Source organism: Bombina bombina, chromosome 7, assembly GCF_027579735.1.
Source record: "Bombina bombina isolate aBomBom1 chromosome 7, aBomBom1.pri, whole genome shotgun sequence".
NCBI classification, from domain to species: domain Eukaryota; kingdom Metazoa; phylum Chordata; class Amphibia; order Anura; family Bombinatoridae; genus Bombina; species Bombina bombina.
In genome coordinates, this window is record NC_069505.1 from 626825659 (window position 1) to 626847794 (window position 22136).

Below are 22136 nucleotides of genomic sequence, written 5' to 3' on the forward strand. Positions count from 1 at the left end.
ACAAACATAAAGCAGGTTGTAACTGATCTGACTGTTGACAAATCTCACTTTTTCCTACAGGTCATATTAAGGGTGAAACATTAATTAGCATACCAATCGCCACCGTTATTTATCCCCTTATTCCACTCGCTGAGTTCTTTAATGACATCACTGTGTTGGAAATGAATGATGTTTGCATAAAGGAATTGGAGAAATGGATAAATACACATGATGAAGCCTATGATTGGTCTCATGCATTCAATCTTATAGCAGAACAGGAAGTCAAAAGGTAAAGTATATTTCCAACATCTAGATTGGAGAACAGATGTTCTGTGGCTTTTTGTGTGGGGAGGAGGTAAGTTTGATGCACTTTTTAAATTGATGTGACACCCTGATTTAGAGTTGGATCCTTTGTGACCTTCTATAATGGAGCCAATCTGGAAACAATAGATACACCAGATGCCTCATGCAGCTTCATTTTAGTATCATAATTACAATAACACACTACATACAACTGACTAAATAATAATATGCCCTGATAGCTGATCACTATATCTAACTTCCCATGAGATTCTGATCCTAACCGCTACATCACTTTTACCTACTTTAGTAAGACACCAGTGTTGTAGAACATTAATTAGCCAACAATCTATCTGAGGAGAAACCTCCCCATGAACTGTGCTCTAGTTAATTGATAACAGAATATTTAAAGTTTTTTCTCTGACTTATTTTGTTTGGCATATATTACTCAGTGTTCTCCCCAGGACCATTTTAGTGGGTTAAAGTACCAAGACTTATCCAGGAGCCTAGTTAAAAATGGACTTGGGCTCACCCACTAGTTGCACCTCCCTCCAAAAGGTGTAACACACAGATATCACCAAAAAACAAAAACAAAGAGTGTGGGGAGCGCCCCAAAGAGGCTATCCGTTTTGAGCTTATTAATTCAATTTCTTAGTCTGCCAAACATTTATCATTCCATCTATATGGGGATGTCAATCAAGTAATAATAATTATTTGCTTACAATAAATAAATGAATTAACACAATTTTATTTTCTGTTAAAATGAATTACATAAAATGATGTTCGCTAAAATTAATTAAATTAGCTACAAGACACCGGTGTCCTATCAAAAACAATTATTTTCATAAAAAACTAATCTCATCCAATATAAACTCATCAATTATACAATTTAATATATAATACACTTGTTAAATTACTAAATATGTAAACTTGATACAAGGTTGCAGCAAGTATTTCTGCTATATAACATCAATTAAAGTTGGTTATAAATTGTTACAACAACATGCACGGGTTAATTCAATGAATTGGTTTGCCCATTCGATATCTCCTTTAATGTTCCAATATAACACTTTTGCTAGCGTATCAAAGTTCTTTCAATACGGCACCGTTAATGCTCAGTTCAAAGTTTCACCTCTTAAAAGCTTAGGGAAATAATACCTTATTTTTCATGCAGGCAGCTCAAACGGTTTCACTGGTGCCTGTGCTGCCCCTGGTCGAATGAAGGTTCACAAAGTAATGCTGAAGATGCCGCTCGTCAGCGGTTATTAAATCTCCGGTTTGTTTACCGTGGAAGTCCGGTTCACCAATCAGGTGGTGCGAGCACTTATTCGAATCTTCAACTCCTATCGCCCCAGCAGCTAGTCAGACGGACCAGAGTTCTTCAGTGTCCCACTCTGACGCTGGTGTTGCGGTTATGGGAGTCAGACTGTATGCACTTTCACAAATTCTTCACCTGCTAATTTACACAGACAGGGCTTAGGATCATACAACCAGTATTGTGGTTTAATCTCTCATAGGACGCTGTGGATCAGATCAACGCATGTCGGCTCTTCCCGAGCCTTTGTCAAGATACTTTTTTTCCTCAGCTCCTCCTCTATTTAAAGGCAAAATCTATTAAAGGCATCAAGTCTTTAAAGGCATTATAAGATTAACCCTTTGTTGCACAATACAGAACTTAGTTTTGGGCTATGTTAGGTGGAAAAAATGCATTCCATTCATTTATCCTTTTTACGATTTCAAATTAAACTAAAATTTCAGAAGATCATCCCAAATATATCATAAAATGAAAAATGTTGGCAATACTAAATATAGTTTTAATAAATTTTATAAAATTCTATATTTAGGAAATATAAAATATTAAGAAAACTTAATTTGTTTAAAATTGAGATATAATATTAAATAAGTTCTTTAGAACTACAATCATAATATCACACAATCCTGATGTGAGATAAGATTAATGAAATCTATAATAATCTATAAAACTCACTTAACAATGTTAAAAATTCACTTATTAAAAATTCATTGTAAAATTCACATTAATTCATATATATAGGGAATAGATAGATATCTAAAAAAGAAGGGGGGGGGGTGGATATATCTAACCTACAAATATTAATCTATAACTCAAGGGAGTTTAGAGGTGAATCATACTAGAATAACTGATTTGATACCTCCCTTCTGATTATTCTAAGAGGCCTTATCTAAAAAGAAAAGAAAAAGAAAAGAAAAAGGGGGTTATTCATATTAGATGGTTTAGATCAAGTTCACTATTAAGGCCCAGAGGGGATAATGATCCGAAATTAAATATTAATTCCTCTTCTTGGCGTAATAGTTTTTTCTCTATATCACCCCTTCTGCCATCTTGTAATACTTTCTTAATACCCCAGTATTTCATACTATTGACGTTACCTTGATGTACTTCTGCAAAATGTCTGTAAAGTACAGTATCCTGTCTTTTGTGTTCAATACACAGTAAGTGTTCCCTAATACGGTCTTTTAATTTCCTACCTGTTTGGCCTAAGTAGATTAGATCACAATCACATTTTATCAGATATATCACATTTGCATCAGTGCACCGTATGATTCCATTTATTTTAAAAAATGTTCCTGTTTTTGGAGACTTTATTTCTTTTAATTTGTTGCTGTGCTTACAGGATTTACAGAAGGGACACGGGAAGAAACCCTCTATTTTCTTTCCTTCCAAATCTTTAAAACCTTGATCACACATCAAGTTATTTTTCTTTTTATATTCACTTGGAGCCAATAGTGTTTTAAGGTTCTGTGCTTTTTTATAAATGAATCTTGGTTTTTTGTTTAGACTTGTGCCTAATAGAGGGTCTTTTAGAAGTAGATGCCAGTGTCTATTCACTATTTTTTCAAAATGTTTGTATTGTGATGAATAAGTTGTGATTAGGGGTATATCCATATCTTTATTAAATAATATCTTCCTTTTTGTATTTCTTTTTAGTAATAGTTTCCTATCTACATCTTTGATCTCTGCGGCTAGTTTTTCAACCCTATTCTTATCATAGCCTTTCTGTTTAAATCTATCCACCAAAATTTCTGATTGTCTCTCATATTCTCCTATTTCTGTACAGTTTTTTCTAATTCTTAAAAGCTGGCCTTTCGGTATATTCCTTTTCCAAGTTTCATGGTGACAGCTATTGGAGTCAATGTAGTTATTAGAGTCAACTTTCTTAAAATATGTTTTAGTGTCTCTTTGGGGCACTCCCCACACTCTTCATTTTAGTGGGTTAACCACCCAGCTGATTTTAAGAACCTGACTAAAATTAGCTAATATTAAAAATGTTCAAAGTTTATTGAACAAACTATCATTAAATATATTTATGTTAAATTATCCAATTCATTTGTGCTTTGGATAGCAGGAAATGATGTAATATTAGAAAATATTACACTGCCCCCACCCTGCTACTTCATAATGCCACCTGACTACTTCATAATGCCACCCAGCTACTTCATAATGCCACCCCGCTACTTCATAATGCCACCCTGCTACTTCATAATGCCACCCGGCTACTTTATAATGCCACTCTGCTACTTCATAATGTCACCCGGGTACTTCATAATGCCAACAGTTACTTCATAATGCCTGCCGGGTATTTCATAATGCCACCGGCTCCTTCATAATGTCACCAAGCTACTACATAATGTCACCCGGCTACTATATAACACCACCAGCTACTTCATAATGCCTCCAGGCTGGCAACATTTTTGTGGAGACCACCCAGATACTTCATAATGCCACCCTGCTACGTCATAATGCCACCCAGCTATTTTATAATGCCACTCTGCTACTTCATAATGCCTCCCAGCTCCTTCATAACACCACCGGCTACTTCATAATGCCACAGGCTACTTCATAATGTCACCCGGGTACATCATAATGCCAACAGTTACTTCAAAATGCCAACAGTAGCTTTATAATGCCAACAGTTACTTCATAATGCCTGCTGGGTATTTCATAATGCCACCGGCTCCTTCATAATGTCACCAAGCTACTAAATAATGTCACCCGGCTAATATATAACACCACCAGCTACTTCATAATGCCTCCAGGCTGGCAACATTTTTGTGGAGACCACCCAGATACTTCATAATGCCACCCAGCTACTTTATAATGCCACCCAGCTACTTCATAATGCCATCCAGCTCCTTCATAATGCCACCGGCTACTTCATAATGCCACCCGGGTACTTCATAATGCCAACAGTTACTTCAAAATGCCAACAGTAACTTTATAATGCTTGCTGGGTACTACATAATGTCACCAGCTCCTTCATAATGTCACCAAGCTATTACATAATGTCACCCGGCTACTATATAAAACCACCAGCTACTTCATAATGCCACCAGGCTGGCAACATTTTTTGTGGAGACCACTGTTACATATAGTTTTTTTGTACATTTTTGTCTAACAGAATCATGCCCCTTTAGCTACCCACTGCCCATTTTAATATGTATTATCTTTTTTTTTGTGCAAAATTGAAGTACAGCTATTTCTCTTCCTTTATATGTGGGGTGTGTCACTTTCTACCAATAGAACCATGACAGTTCTGCTTATCAGCCAGTGATCTTCTGTCTCATTGACATGACTGTCCTTTATGTTAGTATCAAAATGATCAACTGTAAGTTACCTAGATGTAAAAAACATATCAAACAGAGCTCTTTTACATGCATCTTATACACTTATATAGTTTTATGTTACTTTAAACGTTCATTCAAGTCATTTAAGAATTTCCAATTTTTTTTATTATTATTTTTCTAAATAATAATTTTTAAGGATGCTACCAATTATTTTTAAATATTAAATACAGTAGAATTACATAAACAGCAAGTGCATAATAAAAAGAGACAATGCAAAAGCACTTGAAGTTTAAATAAGTAGATTTTTTTCTAACCATTTTTAAAATTTACTTCAGTTCGCTGGACTCTTGTATCATGTGACAGCCGTCAGCCAATCACAGATTACATTGTCAACTCTTGCACATGCTCAGTAGTAGCTTTTCAAATAAAAATACTCTGCAAATCTTGTTAATGGATGTAATGGCATTTTGCAGTGCTGTACAAATAAGTACAAATAAGTACAAATAAGTACAAATAAGTACAAATAAGTACAAATCAGTACAAATAAGTACAAATAAGTACAAATAAGTACAAATCAGTACAAATCAGTACAAATCAGTACAAATAATTACAAATAAGCACAAATAAGTACAAATAAGTGCATTTGCTCATAATAATAATAATAATAATTGTAAAGTCTAAATCTGCATGACACATTACTAGGAAAGGTAACATAACCAGCATGGACGTGAAGTTACTCATGGAGGGAAATATCCTGTTTCATTAGTATCATTAAAGGGACACTAAACTGTATTGTTCTGCTTTAAAAGCATTGCAGAAAAATCTGCTGAGACTTCCTCTTTCTAACTGCTGAAAAAGTTCCTAATGGCTATGTTTGCACCTTCAAAATAGTGTGTGCTAGCCCAATCAGCTGCTATATTGCCCACACCAGATTGTCACATCCACCCCATGGGCTATAACCTCCCCTTTTAATTGTGGTGCTTCACCTGACTGCAAGGTAACATACACCACAGCTTATCACATGCTTTGTGTTCTACCCTTCCTCCAGCTATCACACATCCTCAAATAAAGCAAAACACTTGTTATGGTTCTAAAGCTCTCTCCCCTCTCCAGCTGTGTCATATTTGTTTTCTCCTTTAGAATGTGAGCTCGACAGTCTCTCTAACTGTAGCAAACTTTATATAAAATAACTGATTGTGAGTAAGGGCAGGGCGCTCCTATCCTTTTGTTTATGTTTGTTAATGTAATTGTAGTAATGTACAGTGTATAGGCTTATATAATGCCTCATTGTACGTTTTTTATTGTATTGTACCCTTATAACTGTAATGTACCTTTGTATAGTGCTGTGTACAATGTTGGTGCTTTATAAATAAATGATAATAATAATCAGTGTCCTCATGATGCCTGTATACAATATTTGTTTCAAGACAATATGCAGTGGATCAGGTACACCTTCAGTGTAGCCTAGGGTACTGTCAGGATGGCAGCTGGTTTACTGAAATAAAGGGTGTAAACTTAGTTTTTCTGAGCCACTTCTGCACCCCGAAAGCAAGAATTCAGTATCGCCTAGATTTAGAGTTTTGTCGGTAACGACCCGCGTAGCTAACGCATGCTTTTTTCTGGCCGCACCTTTTAAATACCTCTGGTATTTAGAGTTCACAGAATGGCTGGGTTTTCAGTGCGTTAGGCTCCAAAAAGGGAGCGTAGAGCATCATTTACCGCCACTGGAACTCTCGATACCAGAGTTGCTTACGGACGCGGCCAGCTTCAAAAACGTGCTCGTGCACGATTCCCCCATAGGAAACAATGGGGCTGTTTGAGCTGAAAAAAAACCTAACACCTGCAAAAAAGCTGCGTTCAGCTCTTAACGCAGCCCATTGTTTTCTATGGGGAAACACTTCCTAAGTCTGCATCTAACACCCTAACATGTACCCCGAGTCTAAACACCCCTAACCTTACACTTATTAACCCCTAATCTGCCGCCCCCGCTATCGCTGACCCCTGCATTATATTATTAACCCCTAATCTGCCGCTCCGTACACCGCCGCAACCTACATTATCCCTATGTACCCCTAATCTGCTGCCCCTAACACCGCCAACCCCTATATTATATTTATTAACCCCTAATCTGCCCCCCACAACGTCGCCTCCACCTGCCTACACTTATTAACCCCTAATCTGCCGACCGGACCTGAGTGCTACTATAATAAATGTATTAACCCCTAATCCGCCTCACTAACCCTATAATAAATGTATTAACCCCTAATCTGCCCTCCCTAACATTGCCGACACCTAACTTCAAACATTAACCCCTAATCTGCCGACTGGAGCTCACCGCTATTCTAATAAATGTATTAACCCCTAAAGCTAAGTCTAACCCTAACACTAACACCCCCCTAAATTAAATATAATTTAAATCTAACGAAATTAATTAACTCTTATTAAATCAATTATTCCTATTTAAAGCTAAATACTTACCTGTAAAATAAACCCTAATATAGCTACAATATAAATTATAATTATATTGTAGCTATTTTAGGATTAATATTTATTTTACAGGCAACTTTGTAATTATTTTAAGCAGGTGCAATAGCTATTAAATAGTTAATAACTATTTAATAGTTACCTAGTTAAAATAATTACAAAATTACCTGTAAAATAAATCCTAACCTAAGTTACAATTAAACCTAACACTACACTATCAATAAATTAATTAAATAAAATACCTACAATTACCTACAATTAAACCTAACACTACACTATCAATAAATTAATTAAATACAATATCTACAAATAAATACAATGAAATAAACTAACTAAAGTACAAAAAATAAAAAAGAACTAAGTTACAAAAAATAATAAAATATTTACAAACATTAGAAAAATATTACAACAATTTTAAACTAATTACACCTACTCTAAGCCCCCTAATAAAATAACAAAGCCCCCCAAAATAATAAAATGCCCTACCCTATTCTAAATTACAAAAGTTCAAAGCTCTTTTACCTTACCAGCCCTGAACAGGGCCCTTTGCGGGGCATGCCCCAAAAAATTCAGCTCTTTTGCCTGTAAAAAAACACATACAATACCCCCCCCAACATTACAACCCACCACCCACATACCCCTAATCTAACCCAAACCCCCCTTAAATAAACCTAACACTAAGCCCCTGAAGATCTTCCTACCTTATCTTCACCTCACTGGGTATCACCGATCGGTCCTGGCTCCAAAATCTTCATCCAAGCCCAAGCTGGGGCTAGACATCCATCATCCGACGGCTGAAGAGGTCCAGAAGAGGGTCCAAAGTCTTCATCCTATCCGGGCAGAAGAGTAGATCCGGACCGGCAACCATCTTCTTCCAAGCGGCATCTTCTATCTTCATCCGATGAGGAACGGCTCCATCTTCTTGAAGACCTCCAGCGTGGAACATCCTTCTGGGCCGACGGATTAACGACGAATGAAGGCTCCTTTAAGGGACGTCATCCAAGATGGCGTCCCTCGAATTCCGATTGGCTGATAGGATTCTATCAGCCAATCGGAATTAAGGTAGGAAAATTCTGATTGGCTGATGGAATCAGCCAATCAGAATCAAGTTCAATCCGATTGGCTGATCCGATCAGCCAATCAGATTGAGCTCGCATTCTATTGGCTGATCGGAACAGCCAATAGAATGCAAGCTCAATCTGATTGGCTGATCGGATCAGCCAATCGGATTGAACTTGATTCTGATTGGCTGATTCCATCAGCCAATCAGAATTTTCCTACCTTAATTCCGATTGGCTGATAGAATCCTATCAGCCAATCGGAATTCGAGGGACGCCATCTTGGATGACGTCCCTTAAAGGAGCCTTCATTCGTCGTTAGTCCGTCGGCCCAGAAGGATGTTCCGCGCTGGAGGTCTTCAAGAAGATGGAGCCGTTCCTCATCGGATGAAGATAGAAGATGCCGCTTGGAAGAAGATGGTTGCCGGTCCGGATCTACTCTTCTGCCCGGATAGGATGAAGACTTTGGACCCTCTTCTGGACCTCTTCAGCCGTCGGATGATGGATGTCTAGCCCCCGCTTGGGCTTGGATGAAGATTTTGGAGCCAGGACCGATCGGTGATACCCGGTGAGGTGAAGATAAGGTAGGAAGATCTTCAGGGGCTTAGTGTTAGGTTTATTTAAGGGGGGTTTGGGTTAGATTAGGGGTATGTGGGTGGTGGGTTGTAATGTTGGGGGGGGGTATTGTATGTGTTTTTTTACAGGCAAAAGAGCTGAATTTCTTGGGGCATGCCCCGCAAAGGGCCCTGTTCAGGGCTGGTAAGGTAAAAGAGCTTTGAACTTTTGTAATTTAGAATAGGGTAGGGCATTTTATTATTTTGGGGGGCTTTGTTATTTTATTAGGGGGCTTAGAATAGGTGTAATTAGTTTAAAATTGTTGTAATATTTTTCTAATGTTTGTAAATATTTTTTTATTTTTTGTAACTTAGTTCTTTTTTATTTTTTGTACTTTAGTTTGTTTATTTCATTGTATTTATTTGTAGATATTGTATTTAATTAATTTATTGATAGTGTAGTGTTAGGTTTAATTGTAGGTAATTGTAGGTATTTTATTTAATTAATTTATTGATAGTGTAGTGTTAGGTTTAATTGTAACTTAGGTTACGATTTATTTTACAGGTAATTTTGTAATTATTTTAACTAGGTAACTATTAAATAGTTATTAACTATTTAATAGCTATTGTACCTGGTTAAAATAAATACAAAGTTGCCTGTAAAATAAATATTAATCCTAAAATAGCTACAATATAATTATAATTTATATTGTAGCTATATTAGGGTTTATTTTACAGGTAAGTATTTAGCTTTAAATAGGAATAATTTATTTAATAAGAGTTAATTTATTTCGTTAGATTTAAATTATATTTAACTTAGGGGGGTGTTAGGGTTAGGGTTAGACGTAGCTTTAGGGGTTAATCCATTTATTACAGTAGCGGCGAGATTCGGTCGGCAGATTAGGGGTTAATAATTTAATTTAGGTGTCGGCGATGTTAGGGAGGGCAGATTAGGGGTTAATACTATTTATTATAGGGTTATTGAGGCAGGAGTGAGGCGGATTAGGGGTTAATAACTTTATTATAGTAGCGGTGCGGTCCGCTCGGCAGATTAGGGGTTAATAAGTGTAGGCAGGTGGAGGCGACGTTGAGGGGGGCAGATTAGGGGTTAATAAATATAATATAGGGGTCGGCGGTGTTAGGGGCAGCAGATTAGGGGTACATAAGGATAACGTAGGTGGCGGTCGGCAGATTAGGGGTTAAAAATTTTTTAGCGAGTGGCGGCGATGTGGGGGGACCTCGGTTTAGGGGTACATAGGTAGTTTATGGGTGTTAGTGTACTTTAGAGCACAGTAGTTAAGAGCTTTATAAACCGGCGTTAGCCCAGAAAGCTCTTAACTACTGACTTTTTTCTGCGGCTGGAGTTTTGTCGTTAGAGGTCTAAAAATCACTCCAGCCACGACTCTAAATACCGGCGTTAGAAAAATCCCATTGAAAAGATAGGATACGCAATTTAATTAAGGGGATCTGCGGTATGGAAAAGTCGCGGTTGGAAAGTGAGCGTTAGACCCTTTAATGACTGACTCTAAATACCGGCGGTAGCCTAAAACCAGCGTTAGGAGCCTCTAACCCTGGTTTTCACGGCTACCGCCCAATTCTAAATCTAGGCCTATGTTTGCAAAACATTGAATAATAAAATTGGGATCTCAGTAAGAAGTCCATGCTTTGTGACTGCGGAGAGTACAGAGGGAGAATACTTCACAACTGTTAGATTTCCTATCTGTTTTGTTTAATGTGCTGTAAATATTTATATTTTTTAGTGAGGAGTGGAAGAAAAGGGAAGAAACATTTAAAACATCAGTTAAACGAATTCTAAAATATGATCTGACCAAAGAAAACCCAACTGACCCAGTTACACTTCCAAAAGTTGACTGTTTATATGTGGGTTGTTCCCTTGAAGTTGCCTGCAAAGACCAAGATGACTATATCATGAGCATGAAGAAGATCTCAAGATGGCTAAAACCAGGTGGTCATCTGATAATGTATGTTCTGTTCAATGCTACTTTTTTCACGGTTGGCGAACACCGCTTCCGCATCTTAACATTGAATGAAGAGTTTCTAAAAAAAACGCTCATGGACATAGGGTATGAGATTCAAACCATAGAAATGGTGGAAAACAAATCAAAACATGAGGCTCTAAATTATGAACACCTGGCGCTTATTACTGCTGTCATGCAATGAGAAATCAGCAAATAAATAAAATAATATCCTTATCTAGACTCAATTAGGCTGTTCTGTTTTACGTCTGCAGAATCTGTCCTACCACTGAGCATATGTTTGTATCTTCCTGTATTTCAGTTTCACAATATTATATCTGTGTCTATAGCCCCATGCTCCTGATAATAGGGAATTTATGATTCATAGAATAAATGTAAAATAACTGCTAATAACGTCTTGCTGTGTGAGTTAATGCTGATACTTGTGTAAGTCTAAAAAAGGGCTGTTTTGATAAGATGTACATTTTTCCCTTCTCTTTCAACAATAACTTGATTCATAAGGTTCAGAAACCACAAATACTATAGAAGATTATAGAAAACAAGTCACTATATGTAACAGGAGAACTTCTAGCCCAATAAACAGACAGCGCCACTGAAGGATACACATATTTCATAGGTCCTGAATGATTACTTAAAGGCAGCTTTCTGCTCATAGTCTAGACTCACCATAATAAGATCTCTATAAAATCACAAAGAGTTATGTGCCTCATAAGATAGTATGTCTGAGAAGGGTAATGAATCAAGCACATGAAATTAACACTCTCAATGAGGCTGTATGCTTAAAGCATTGCAGTGCACTCTGTGGGGCCGATTTATTAACGGCCAAATTCATCTTTATGCATCTGTTTCCGTGCAATCCTTGAGGCTCGCGCAGAAACAAGAGTTAAGAAGCAGCGATCTTAAGAAAGCTGCTCCTTAACTTCTCCGCCACCTCTGAGGCAGACAGAAATCTGCCTGATCGTATACGATTTGGTTGATTGACACCCCCTGCTAGCGGCGATTGACCACAAATCTGCAGGGGGCGGCATTGCACAAGCAGTTCACCAGAACTGCTTGTGCAATGATAAATGCCGACAGCGTATGCTGTCAGAATTTATCGATGTGTGGCGGACATGATTCGCTACAGCGGATCATGTCCATCCACAGGATAATAAATCAGCCCCCGTGTCTCAGTGTTGTAGTCTGGCAAATTTTACTACAGTAATTTTCACTATTTTACAGTACTGTACATAGAGCTCTTGAAAAGAAATATCTCTCATTTCACATTCCTCTACATTCAAGCAGCAACAATAACCCAATCGCTTGCACAGCAATGTCAATAAGCACAGTAAGAAACAAGCAGCAACAGCACTTATCACTAAGCCCTGTGTTTTACTTTGAGCAGTCACCATATTCATGTAATACTTGTATACACAGCACAGCACAATGCAATACAATATGCAATAAGAATAAGCATCACTCGAGAAGGCCTTCGACAGGGTAGACTGGCACTTTAGGTGGGGGGGTCCTGTCGAAGTTTGGTTTCTCCAAAACCTTTCTTACCAGAATACAGGCACTATATTCAGGACCCCAAGCAAGGGTTTGTGTAAATGGCACTGTTTCACAATCCTTTCCCATAACGAACGGCACCCGCCAAGGCTGCCCGTTGTCACCACTATAATTTGCTATAACAATTGAGATTCTGACCATACAGATTAGGGGAAACGCAGATATTCTCGGTATACAATACAAACACATTACCCAAAAATGCCTGTTGTTCGCAGATGATGTGATCCTCACCCTACGATCTCCCTCTACTGCACTCCCTGCCGTGATACAGACTCTGGAAGCCAATGGACAAGTATCTAACTTTTCCATTAATATGGAGAAATTGGGAATAATGCTACTAAATACGCCACCACAAGATGTTGACTTTATAGCGCATTATACTGCATTTAGGATAACTGACAAACTTAAGTATTTAGGCCTAATAATTTCCAAAAATTTCCAAGACCTCTACCAAGCTAATTATATTTCTCTCCAAAGCTAAGTGAAGGCTCTACTTGATTGCTAGCATAGGCAGGCACATTTGTCCTGGATGGGAAGGATAAATACTATTAAAATGATGATAGTACCAAAGTATTTGTATCTTTTCCAGACATTGCTGATGGCCCTACCTGACTCGTACCTGCGTACCCAGCAGAGGATGCTCAATTCATTTATCTGGTCTTATAAAAAGCATAGGGTATCTCAAGATACTCTTTATCTAAGCAAAGAAGATGGGAGACTCAATGTCCCATGCCTCTTGAATTATTATAGGGCTGTACATTTAGCCAGAGTGATCTCCTGGAACCATTCCCATCCTACTGCTTTGTGGGTCCGCATTGAGAGTTCTCTGCTGGAGGTCAAATGCATGAGGGATATCACATGGCTTCCTGAAGTCCATAGACCACTTTTACCATACCAGAACAGCTATATTAAAGCCACCCTTGATGTGTGGGACTATGTCATTGCACATATCAAAGGAATCTCCACTTCAGTCTCCCCCCTAACCCCTCTACTGAATAATCTGGTCTTCCTCCAACATACCTATTTTGCTCATACGAATGTCACAGAATATTTGCAAAATCTGCCCATTTATTTACTGTTAGACTCCGGGGTGATTAAAGATAGAGTAACACTAAATAATGACCTGGGCTCTCCTTTTCACAATTGGTATTCGTACCTACAGATTAGACATGCACTTAACAATAACACACACAAACAAATGTTCTGAGACCATTAACGGCGTTTAAGTGGATATGCACAAATCCTGAAATCAAGAGAGCACATCTCTCATTAATGTATAAAATGCTCAAAGGGTCTTTCCCTGCTCAGCGACCTGCATATTTGCTGAAATGGAACACAGAAATATTAGACAATATTAGCGACGACGATTGGAAGCATTGCTTCAGGGCGTCTTATTCAGCTTCTACTTCACTGCTTATATCTGAAATGAACTATAAAATATTAGCCCACTGGTACTTGACACCGCATCATCTGAGACATATCTACCCGTCTGCTTCGTCCATTTGCTGGAGGCGGTGTGGAGGCATGGGGACTATGATCCCCATATGGTGGACTTGTCCACTCATTACTAGCTTCTGGACACAACTAGAGCAAAGTATCAATAGAATCTTAGGTTCACATATAACCCTCAACCCTTGTCTCATTCTCCTTAACCTCATTCCACCACTTCACTGTGCCTATTGTACAAAGCTACTTCAATTAATGTTGGCTTGTACAAAAAGGCTTATCCCGAGATTCTGGAAGACCCAAATGATTCCTACACATACACAGTGGGTGTCCGAGGTAGAACATATTTTAGCTCTTGAAAACATTTTCCACTACTATATTGGCAAACAAAACTTCTGGGAGCAGGGGGTTTCTGATAATGGATCACATTAATGACAAACCTACCAGAAGATTACTTACTGACTTTTAGCTCTAGGGCTGATTATCTTACTGTACTTGCTACCCTCTCTGAACAGGTTGTGTATGGGCATGCCTAGGTTCTATATTATAATACATGGATGGCATCAGTATGGAAAGTCTTGTTTTTGTCTTCCCTACCGCTTTCTTTCCCGCTCCTTTCCTTTCCCTTCCCCCTTTCCCTACCCTATAATTTGGCGTCAGTCTTTATATCTCTGAATCTTGTTACTCTTTAAAAAAATGTAAAAATTGTCGGGTTCAATTACAATACCCATATGACCCTTTTCTGTTCATTATGTTAATTTGTATTGTATGATTTCATGCTGTGAAATCTGTAAACCCAATAAAAAATTATTTAATAAAAAAAAAGAATAAGCATCACTCAGCCCCAGTAATAAATATATTTATCTATATATATTTATGTGGGACTTTAACTCTTAACACAGTGGGACTGTAACTCAGTGACAGCAGGACTCTAACATGCAGTGGGACTATAACCCCCTTTAAGGCAGAACTATAACCTGCAGAGGGACTCTCACTCCCATAAAAATAATAACATGGCCGGACCTTGGATCCGGATTCACATAGGGGAAGCAGGATAAAAATAAACCCCTCTACTTACCCTGTGTGAATCCCACTTGCTGACACCAGAACTGTTAAAGTCCTTAATGGGCTGGGATACTACTTGACACTGATCAGTATTTTACACTTCACCCTTTACCAGGAAGCAGGTAAAGTCTAATAACTGTTTCATTTTTTATTAGTCATTCTGTCCTTTTAAAGAAAATGGTTACATTGTACATAGCTATACAATAACGTATTATGGTCTGATGATCCACAGAGAACACCAAAAAACAAAGAAGTCCATAAAACAGTAAAGCTAAGATAAAAGTGAATCCAAGTGTTCAGACAATGACAAAGCAAGGACACAGTCTTGAGATAAAATTGTTCTGTAAGAAACTCACATCAGCATATTTCTTCACAGTATTATAAACTACAATATGAACTAAGCTAAAATGGTGCTGAAACAAAATGGAATAATAGAGAAGAGTCAGAATGGTTATAAATTTCCTTTTAACTCATCTCTGAGGATATTGGTAATTCTATACCTAAATACCTATGTATAGCAAACACATCATTTCATAGTGGGGCAATCTTAGGGCATTCCCACCTTCTGGAAGGAACTCTAATGGCGGCCAATCCACAAACATAACTGATACACAATTTTTTTTTTAACTGTGCAACAAACTATTAAATCCAACACAACAGTTTTAACATTACATCACATCCCTACTGACTTTAGAGCCAATCACAAGCCTAAATCAAATGACTAAAAACCTAAATGCAGAGACTCCATTTTAGATGTGGAATGATGCAGAGAAGAGAGGATGACAGAGCAGACAATAGAGAAAAGAAAATTACATTGAACATTAGGAAAATCGAAATGGACATTGGAAGAAGGCAGGAAAGTTCAAGGGGGAGTAGGCCAGGTATTAGTAGTAGGGGTCAAAGGGTGAGGACAAGGATGATGGAGGTATTGGAGGAGACAGCAAGGTAACCTAAACCACCCAAAACAAATAGCCATGTAGGTACACATGAAAAAAATAGTCCATGTAAAGAGTCACCAGTGCAGAAGGAGGACACAAAAATTGATAGAATTAAGAAAACACCTACAATTATTGAGAGAGTCGGAGGATACAAAATAATCCACAAAGAAAATATAACATTAATTGTGGCTATTTTACAAAACCATGATATTGGATTTGTCACAGCAGAAAATAAAGTTAGTGCTTCTAAAAAAACTAAATATGGGACAACATGTGTAGTATTAGCAGCACAAAAAGAACTATTAGCTGCGTCAAACATAGATATTATGATTGCCGTGTAGACAACATATGATTGCAGTGTAAACAAGATATTATGATTGCAGTGTACACAATATATGATTGCAGTGTAGACAAGATATTATGATTGCAGTGTACAAAAGATATGATTGCAGTGTAGACAAGACATTATGATTTATAATATGATTCCCTAAGGCCCCTAGGGAAAGAGGGGGGGTAGTAACAATTTAGGTGGATTATCTCGACAGGCCCTCCTTGTGCAAACCTGAGTGATCAAGGTGGGCAGTGACTATGCTAATAGTTAAACATAGTATATGTAGAGAGAAAAGATAAGCATATTTGGCACACTTATGGGGAGATAATCATACAATAGGTATGGTGTGTGGAGTGTAGTGATTAAAACATACCTTTTATTGTGTGAAATTGGTAAAAGAAAGGTGGACAAATCCACTACTAAAATTAGAGTAATTAAAACTGTGTCAAAAATAACAATTGACACACAGACTCCTCTCAAGATTTGGTACAGTGATCAATCTGTACCAATCACCAGCCACTACTATAAGTCATAATTGAACTGTTCCATATAGACTGTAAAGCATGCCTAAGTCATAGCTAAATGGTAGCTGTTACCCAGTAAAAATATAAAACATATATAAATATATATATATATTAGTTAGAGGCACCACATAGGTGGTCTCACATACAACGATGGTAGGATACAGTTAAGTAAAAAATAGCTCTGACTAGTATAGTGTTACACTAGTGATTCCTGTAGAGCATATTTTGATCATTTTAAATGGTAACTCTTACACAGGGGTAGATACTATTAGATCCCCATATGATCTCACATGTGAGACAAGTAATAGTGTTATTATAATTACAGCGTAACGTTAGTAAGCATTGAAAATGTCAAATAGACAGAAGTATAGCCATAGATATAATAATTACAAATCTACAAAACTGTAGCGTGGTAACAGAAAGCAAAGTAGCTAAGAGATTCAACAATTAGTACGGCTTGAGATCATATGTATACTCAAATTTCCCAGAGAGAGATACATAAGGCTAAGAGCTCAGCCAAAGCGATATAAAGTATCAAAAATTGTTTCTAGAGGCATGCCAGAACCAATTGCAGACTCGAATATTTAACAAATAAAGTCTATGTTAGAACAAATGCCATAAGGGCCAACAATATTAGGCTAAGTTAGGAGCTGGTAGAGAGGAGCAGTGCAAACGCCTGACGCGCGTTACGCAACTGCTTTTTCAGAGGCGCCTATTGGCTGATCCAATCACCCAATAAGATTGAGCTCACATTCTATTGGCTGATTAGAACAGGCAATAGAATGCCAGCTCAATCCTATTGGCTGATTGCAACCTTAATTCCAATTGGCTGTTAGAATTCTATCAGCCAATCGGAATCTAAGGGACGCCATCTTGGATGACGTGACTTAAAGAAACATTCATTCCGAAGAAGCCGTCGATTGAAGAGGATGCTCCGCGCCGGATGTCTTGAAGATGGAGCCGCTCTGCGTCGGAAGGATAAAGATAGAAGATGCCGTCTGGATGAAGACTTCTGCCCGTCTGGAGGACCACTTCTGCCAGCTTCATTGAGGACATCTTGCCACTTGGATGAAGACTTCTCCCGGGAAGTGAATCTTTGGGGGTTAGTGTTAGGATTTTTTTAAGGGTGTATTGGGTGGGTTTTATTTTTAGGTTAGGCAGCAATAGAGCTAAATGCCCTTTTCAGGGCAATGCCCATCCGAATGCCCTTTTCAGGGCAATGGGGAGCTTAGTTTTTTTTTAGTTAGGCTTTTATTTGGGGGGTTGGTTGTGTGGGTGGTGGGTTTTACTTTTGGGGAGGTTGTTTGTATTTTTTTTTACAGGTAAAAGAGCTGATTTCTTTGGGGCAATGCCCAGCAAAAGGCCCTTTTAAGGGCTATTGGTAGTTTAATTTTATAGTTTATAATTTTTATTTTGGGTGGGCTTTTTTTATTTTAGAAACATAGAAACATAGAATTTGACGGTAGATAAGAACCAAAAAGGCCCATCAATTCTACCCATATTACATGTTACTTTTTCCTTAGGATAGCATTATACATGTCCCAGGCATTTTTAAATTCCTTTACAGTCTTTCGCCTAGATTACGAGTTTTGCTTTAGAGGCTATGCGGTGCTAACGAGCAGTTTATGCTCACCGCTCACTTACAGACAACGCTGGTATTACGGGTTTTTACAAACCCGGTGTTAACCACAAAAAAGTGAGCGTGGAGCAAAATTTTGCTCCACATCTCACTCTAATACCAGCGCTGCTTAAGTCAGCAGTGACTGGTGTAACATGCTCATGCACGATTTCCCCATAGGAATCAACGGGGAGAGCCGGCTGACAAAAAAAGAGCGAAAAAAGCAGCGTTTAGCTCCTAACGCAGAACCATTGATTTCTATGGGGAAATAAAAGTTATGTCTACACCTAGCACCCTAACATGAACCCCAAGTCTAAACACCCCTAATCTTACACTTATTAACCTCTAATCTGCCTCCCCCGACACCTACATTATATTATTAACCCCTAATCTGCCGCTCTGGACACCGCCGCCACCTACATTATACTTATTAACCCCTAATCTGCTGCCCCCAACATCGCTGACACCTACATTATATTTATTAACCCCTAATCTGCCGCCCCCAATGTTGCCGCCACTATAATAAACATATTAACCCCTAAACCTAAGTCTAACCCTAAACCTAACACCCCCTAACTTAAATATAATTTAAATAAATCTAAATAAAAATTACTATCATTACCTAAATAATTCCTATTTAAAACTAAATACTTACCTGTAAAATAAACACTAACGGCTAGATTTAGAGTTTTGTCGGTAACGACCCGCGTAGCTAACGCTGGCCGCACCTTTTTTTCTGGCCGCACCTTTAAAATAACTCTGGTATTGAGAGTCCACAGAATGGCTGCGTTAGGCTCCAAAAAGGGAGCGTACAGGCATATTTAACGCCACTCCAACTCTCGATACCAGAGTTGCTTACGGACGCGGCCAGCCTCAAAAACGTGCTCGTGCACGATTCCCCCATAGAAAACAATAGGGCTGTTTGAGCTGAAAAAAAACCTAACACCTGCAAAAAAGCCGCGTTCAGCTCCTAACGCAGCCCCATTGTTTGCTATGGGGAAAATAATATGTGGAGTGTAGGTGGCGCTAAAAGTACACTAGGTATACCAAGCAATGGGTTAATAAACTGATTTTCTAAGTCTGTATTTTACTAATGTCCTTAAATGCATTGGGTGGTGATAAAAAAGAATCTAAAACTGAGTGGATATTAACTCAAATTTATTCAATAATGTGAACATAGAAATCAACAAGATCAATCATGCATGTGGCCCACACTAATCAATCACAACACCTTTCAAATCACAATTAAAATATCAACATTAAAAAATCACACTTTGTCATTAAAATGTAAAAATATAGCAGCAATAATCTTTAAATAAATAAATCCCAGTGAGGCAGTAGTAAGGCAATACAAATGCAATAAGAATGCAATAAAAAATGCAATAAAAGAATGCAATAAAAAATGCCGTAAAAATTGTTGAGGCAATTATATTTTTGTTCTATGTGCCTTATAAAGGTTCCTATTCGTTTTGGTCTTATGAGACGGTTTTGTCCATAGATATGTTCCTTATCACAGTCAGATTTGGGATAAACTTTCTCTTAAGTGTATAGGGCAAAACTCTGGTAATTCAAGTCTCTTTCGTACTATGCCCTATTGAAAGGAAATTCTTATTTACACTTCTTTGTAAGGATCCCAAAGTATTGAACAGCAGTTAAAGGTAGGTCTTTCTTTTAAAAAGGATTCCCAAACTGGATCAACTATTACAGTAGAGTCTTATTTCAAGTAAACTTCAACGGACTGCCGTGGCCCGGTCTAGATGTGACTTAGCAGGGGGACCTGATATCAGTACAGACACTCTCACCTGCTTCTCCTTGTCCGAGTATATCGGCTTCTGTGTGGATTTGATGTTATGGATACGTCACGGACCTCCGGGTCCCACCACGTAACTGTCTTCACTTGCGCAAGTCTTACCTCAGTTACCTTCGTATCTGGACTTACAGCCTGAAGCGATTCTCTGCTCTTTAAGTACTCTGTACGCAGAGTTGGTTAGCGCTGTGTGTCCTCTTTGAATACCTTCCAAACCTTTCTACGCGTTTCACCCCTAAGGTGTGGGGCTTTTTCAAGATCCAGTGTAAGAGTCAGGTCTGCCTTATATCTCCCCTACCTGCATTTGATTTGTTGTTAGTTTTTTCACTTCCTCCGGTCACTCTGGAAGTTAAACTTTAAAAGGTGGGATCCTCATGTCCACACGGACAAACGTATCGTTTATGGATATCTTCCTTATAATTACGCTTATCTCAATTGGGTAATTTGTAAAGAACTCCTGTATTGCCTTAATAAAAAATCCCTGTATTGCCTTATTAAAAAATATATATAAGAGGACCATACATATAAATTTAAATTGCATTTAATATAAAATGTATTATTTAAAAGAGTAATAATACATATATATATATCCCTCCTAGGGAATCGAACCTAAGATCCCCATGGCTAAGGGATAAGACGTTACCTCCATACCATTCAGTGCTCATACAACTAGACCATACTCCCAAATTATATATGAACCAACATATTCATAACACAGGCTTTTCTGAATTTCTTTGTTTTCTTTTGACTATATATGCTATTAGCTAACGTAGCACAGTTTAGTGTATCTAAATAGTGGAATCCTTAATTTCGGGCTTCTAGCTTTATTACTGTCTGTGAGTGGCTAAAATATGTGTTTATAAACCTCATTCTATAATTCTACAACAGATCTTTGATTCGCTACCATTAAATAAAAATTAAAATTAAAAACCTTAGATTAATTTTTCACAGTTAAGCTCCAGCTAAATTTTAATTATTACTAGATACCAATCTAGTCTATGGGGAATCGAACTCGAGGACTCTGGTTGCTAAGCTAGAATTCTACCGCTATGCTATCGAGGCGTACAATAATCTTGTTATAATCTTTTAAAATATAATCTTTTTAAAATAAAGTATAATTATATCTACAATCCTAGATTTACAGTGCAGTTTTAAATGATCAAGTGTTAATTAATTACAGAAAATAAATATAATATTTTTGAATATGGTAATTTTTAAAAATTTTTGTATATATAATAATTAAAATAGTAATAATTTTTGGGATGGTAAAAAATTAACAGAAACAAGTAAATTTAAAAGTGGGTGCTATTTTATAATACAAATGGATTTAAATCCAGTTCGGAATTTAAGCCGTTTGGGTGCAGGGTATTAAAATTATAAATCATCTCAGCCTCCTTTTTCAGGAGCAGAGTGTCCAGATTTCCCCCTCTCCAATTACCTTTTATTTTACATAAGCCCCAAAATTTTAGGTCTTTTGTGCTGTTTTTATGTACCTCTCTAAAGTGCTGATATAAGTGCGTCTCTAATATACCTTTTTCAATTTGCCAGAGGTGCTCACGGATTCTATCACGTAGCATTCTTGATGTTTCTCCTATATAAATCAAACCACATGAGCATTGTAGCATATATATAACACCTCTACTGCTACATCTTAGGACATCTTTAATTTTATATTGAATATTTAATCCTGGAATATTGATGTTTTTCTTCTTTGTACTATGCTTACACGATTTACATGAAATGCAAGGGAAAAACCCATTTAATTCTTTGCCCCATAAGTCCTTTTCTTTACCTTTCTGAAACATTTTTCCTTTTTTAAACTCGCTTGGGGCTAGCATAGATTTCAGATTTTTTGTTTTTTTAAAAACCATTCTAGGGAACG

At 37.6% G+C, this 22136-nt stretch overlaps 1 protein-coding gene across 1 annotated transcript in view; it reads left to right on the forward strand.

Annotated features, from left to right (window-relative positions):
• Window positions 1–11161, forward strand: part of LOC128636756 (indolethylamine N-methyltransferase-like) — an 80762-nt gene extending 69601 nt beyond the window's left edge. The window contains exons 2-3 of the mRNA XM_053689736.1: window positions 61–268; window positions 10741–11161. Coding sequence (XP_053545711.1) covers window positions 61–268; window positions 10741–11161 — 629 coding nt within the window. The remainder of the gene's footprint in view (window positions 1–60; window positions 269–10740) is intronic.
• The last annotated feature ends 10975 nt before the right edge of the window (window positions 11162–22136 follow it).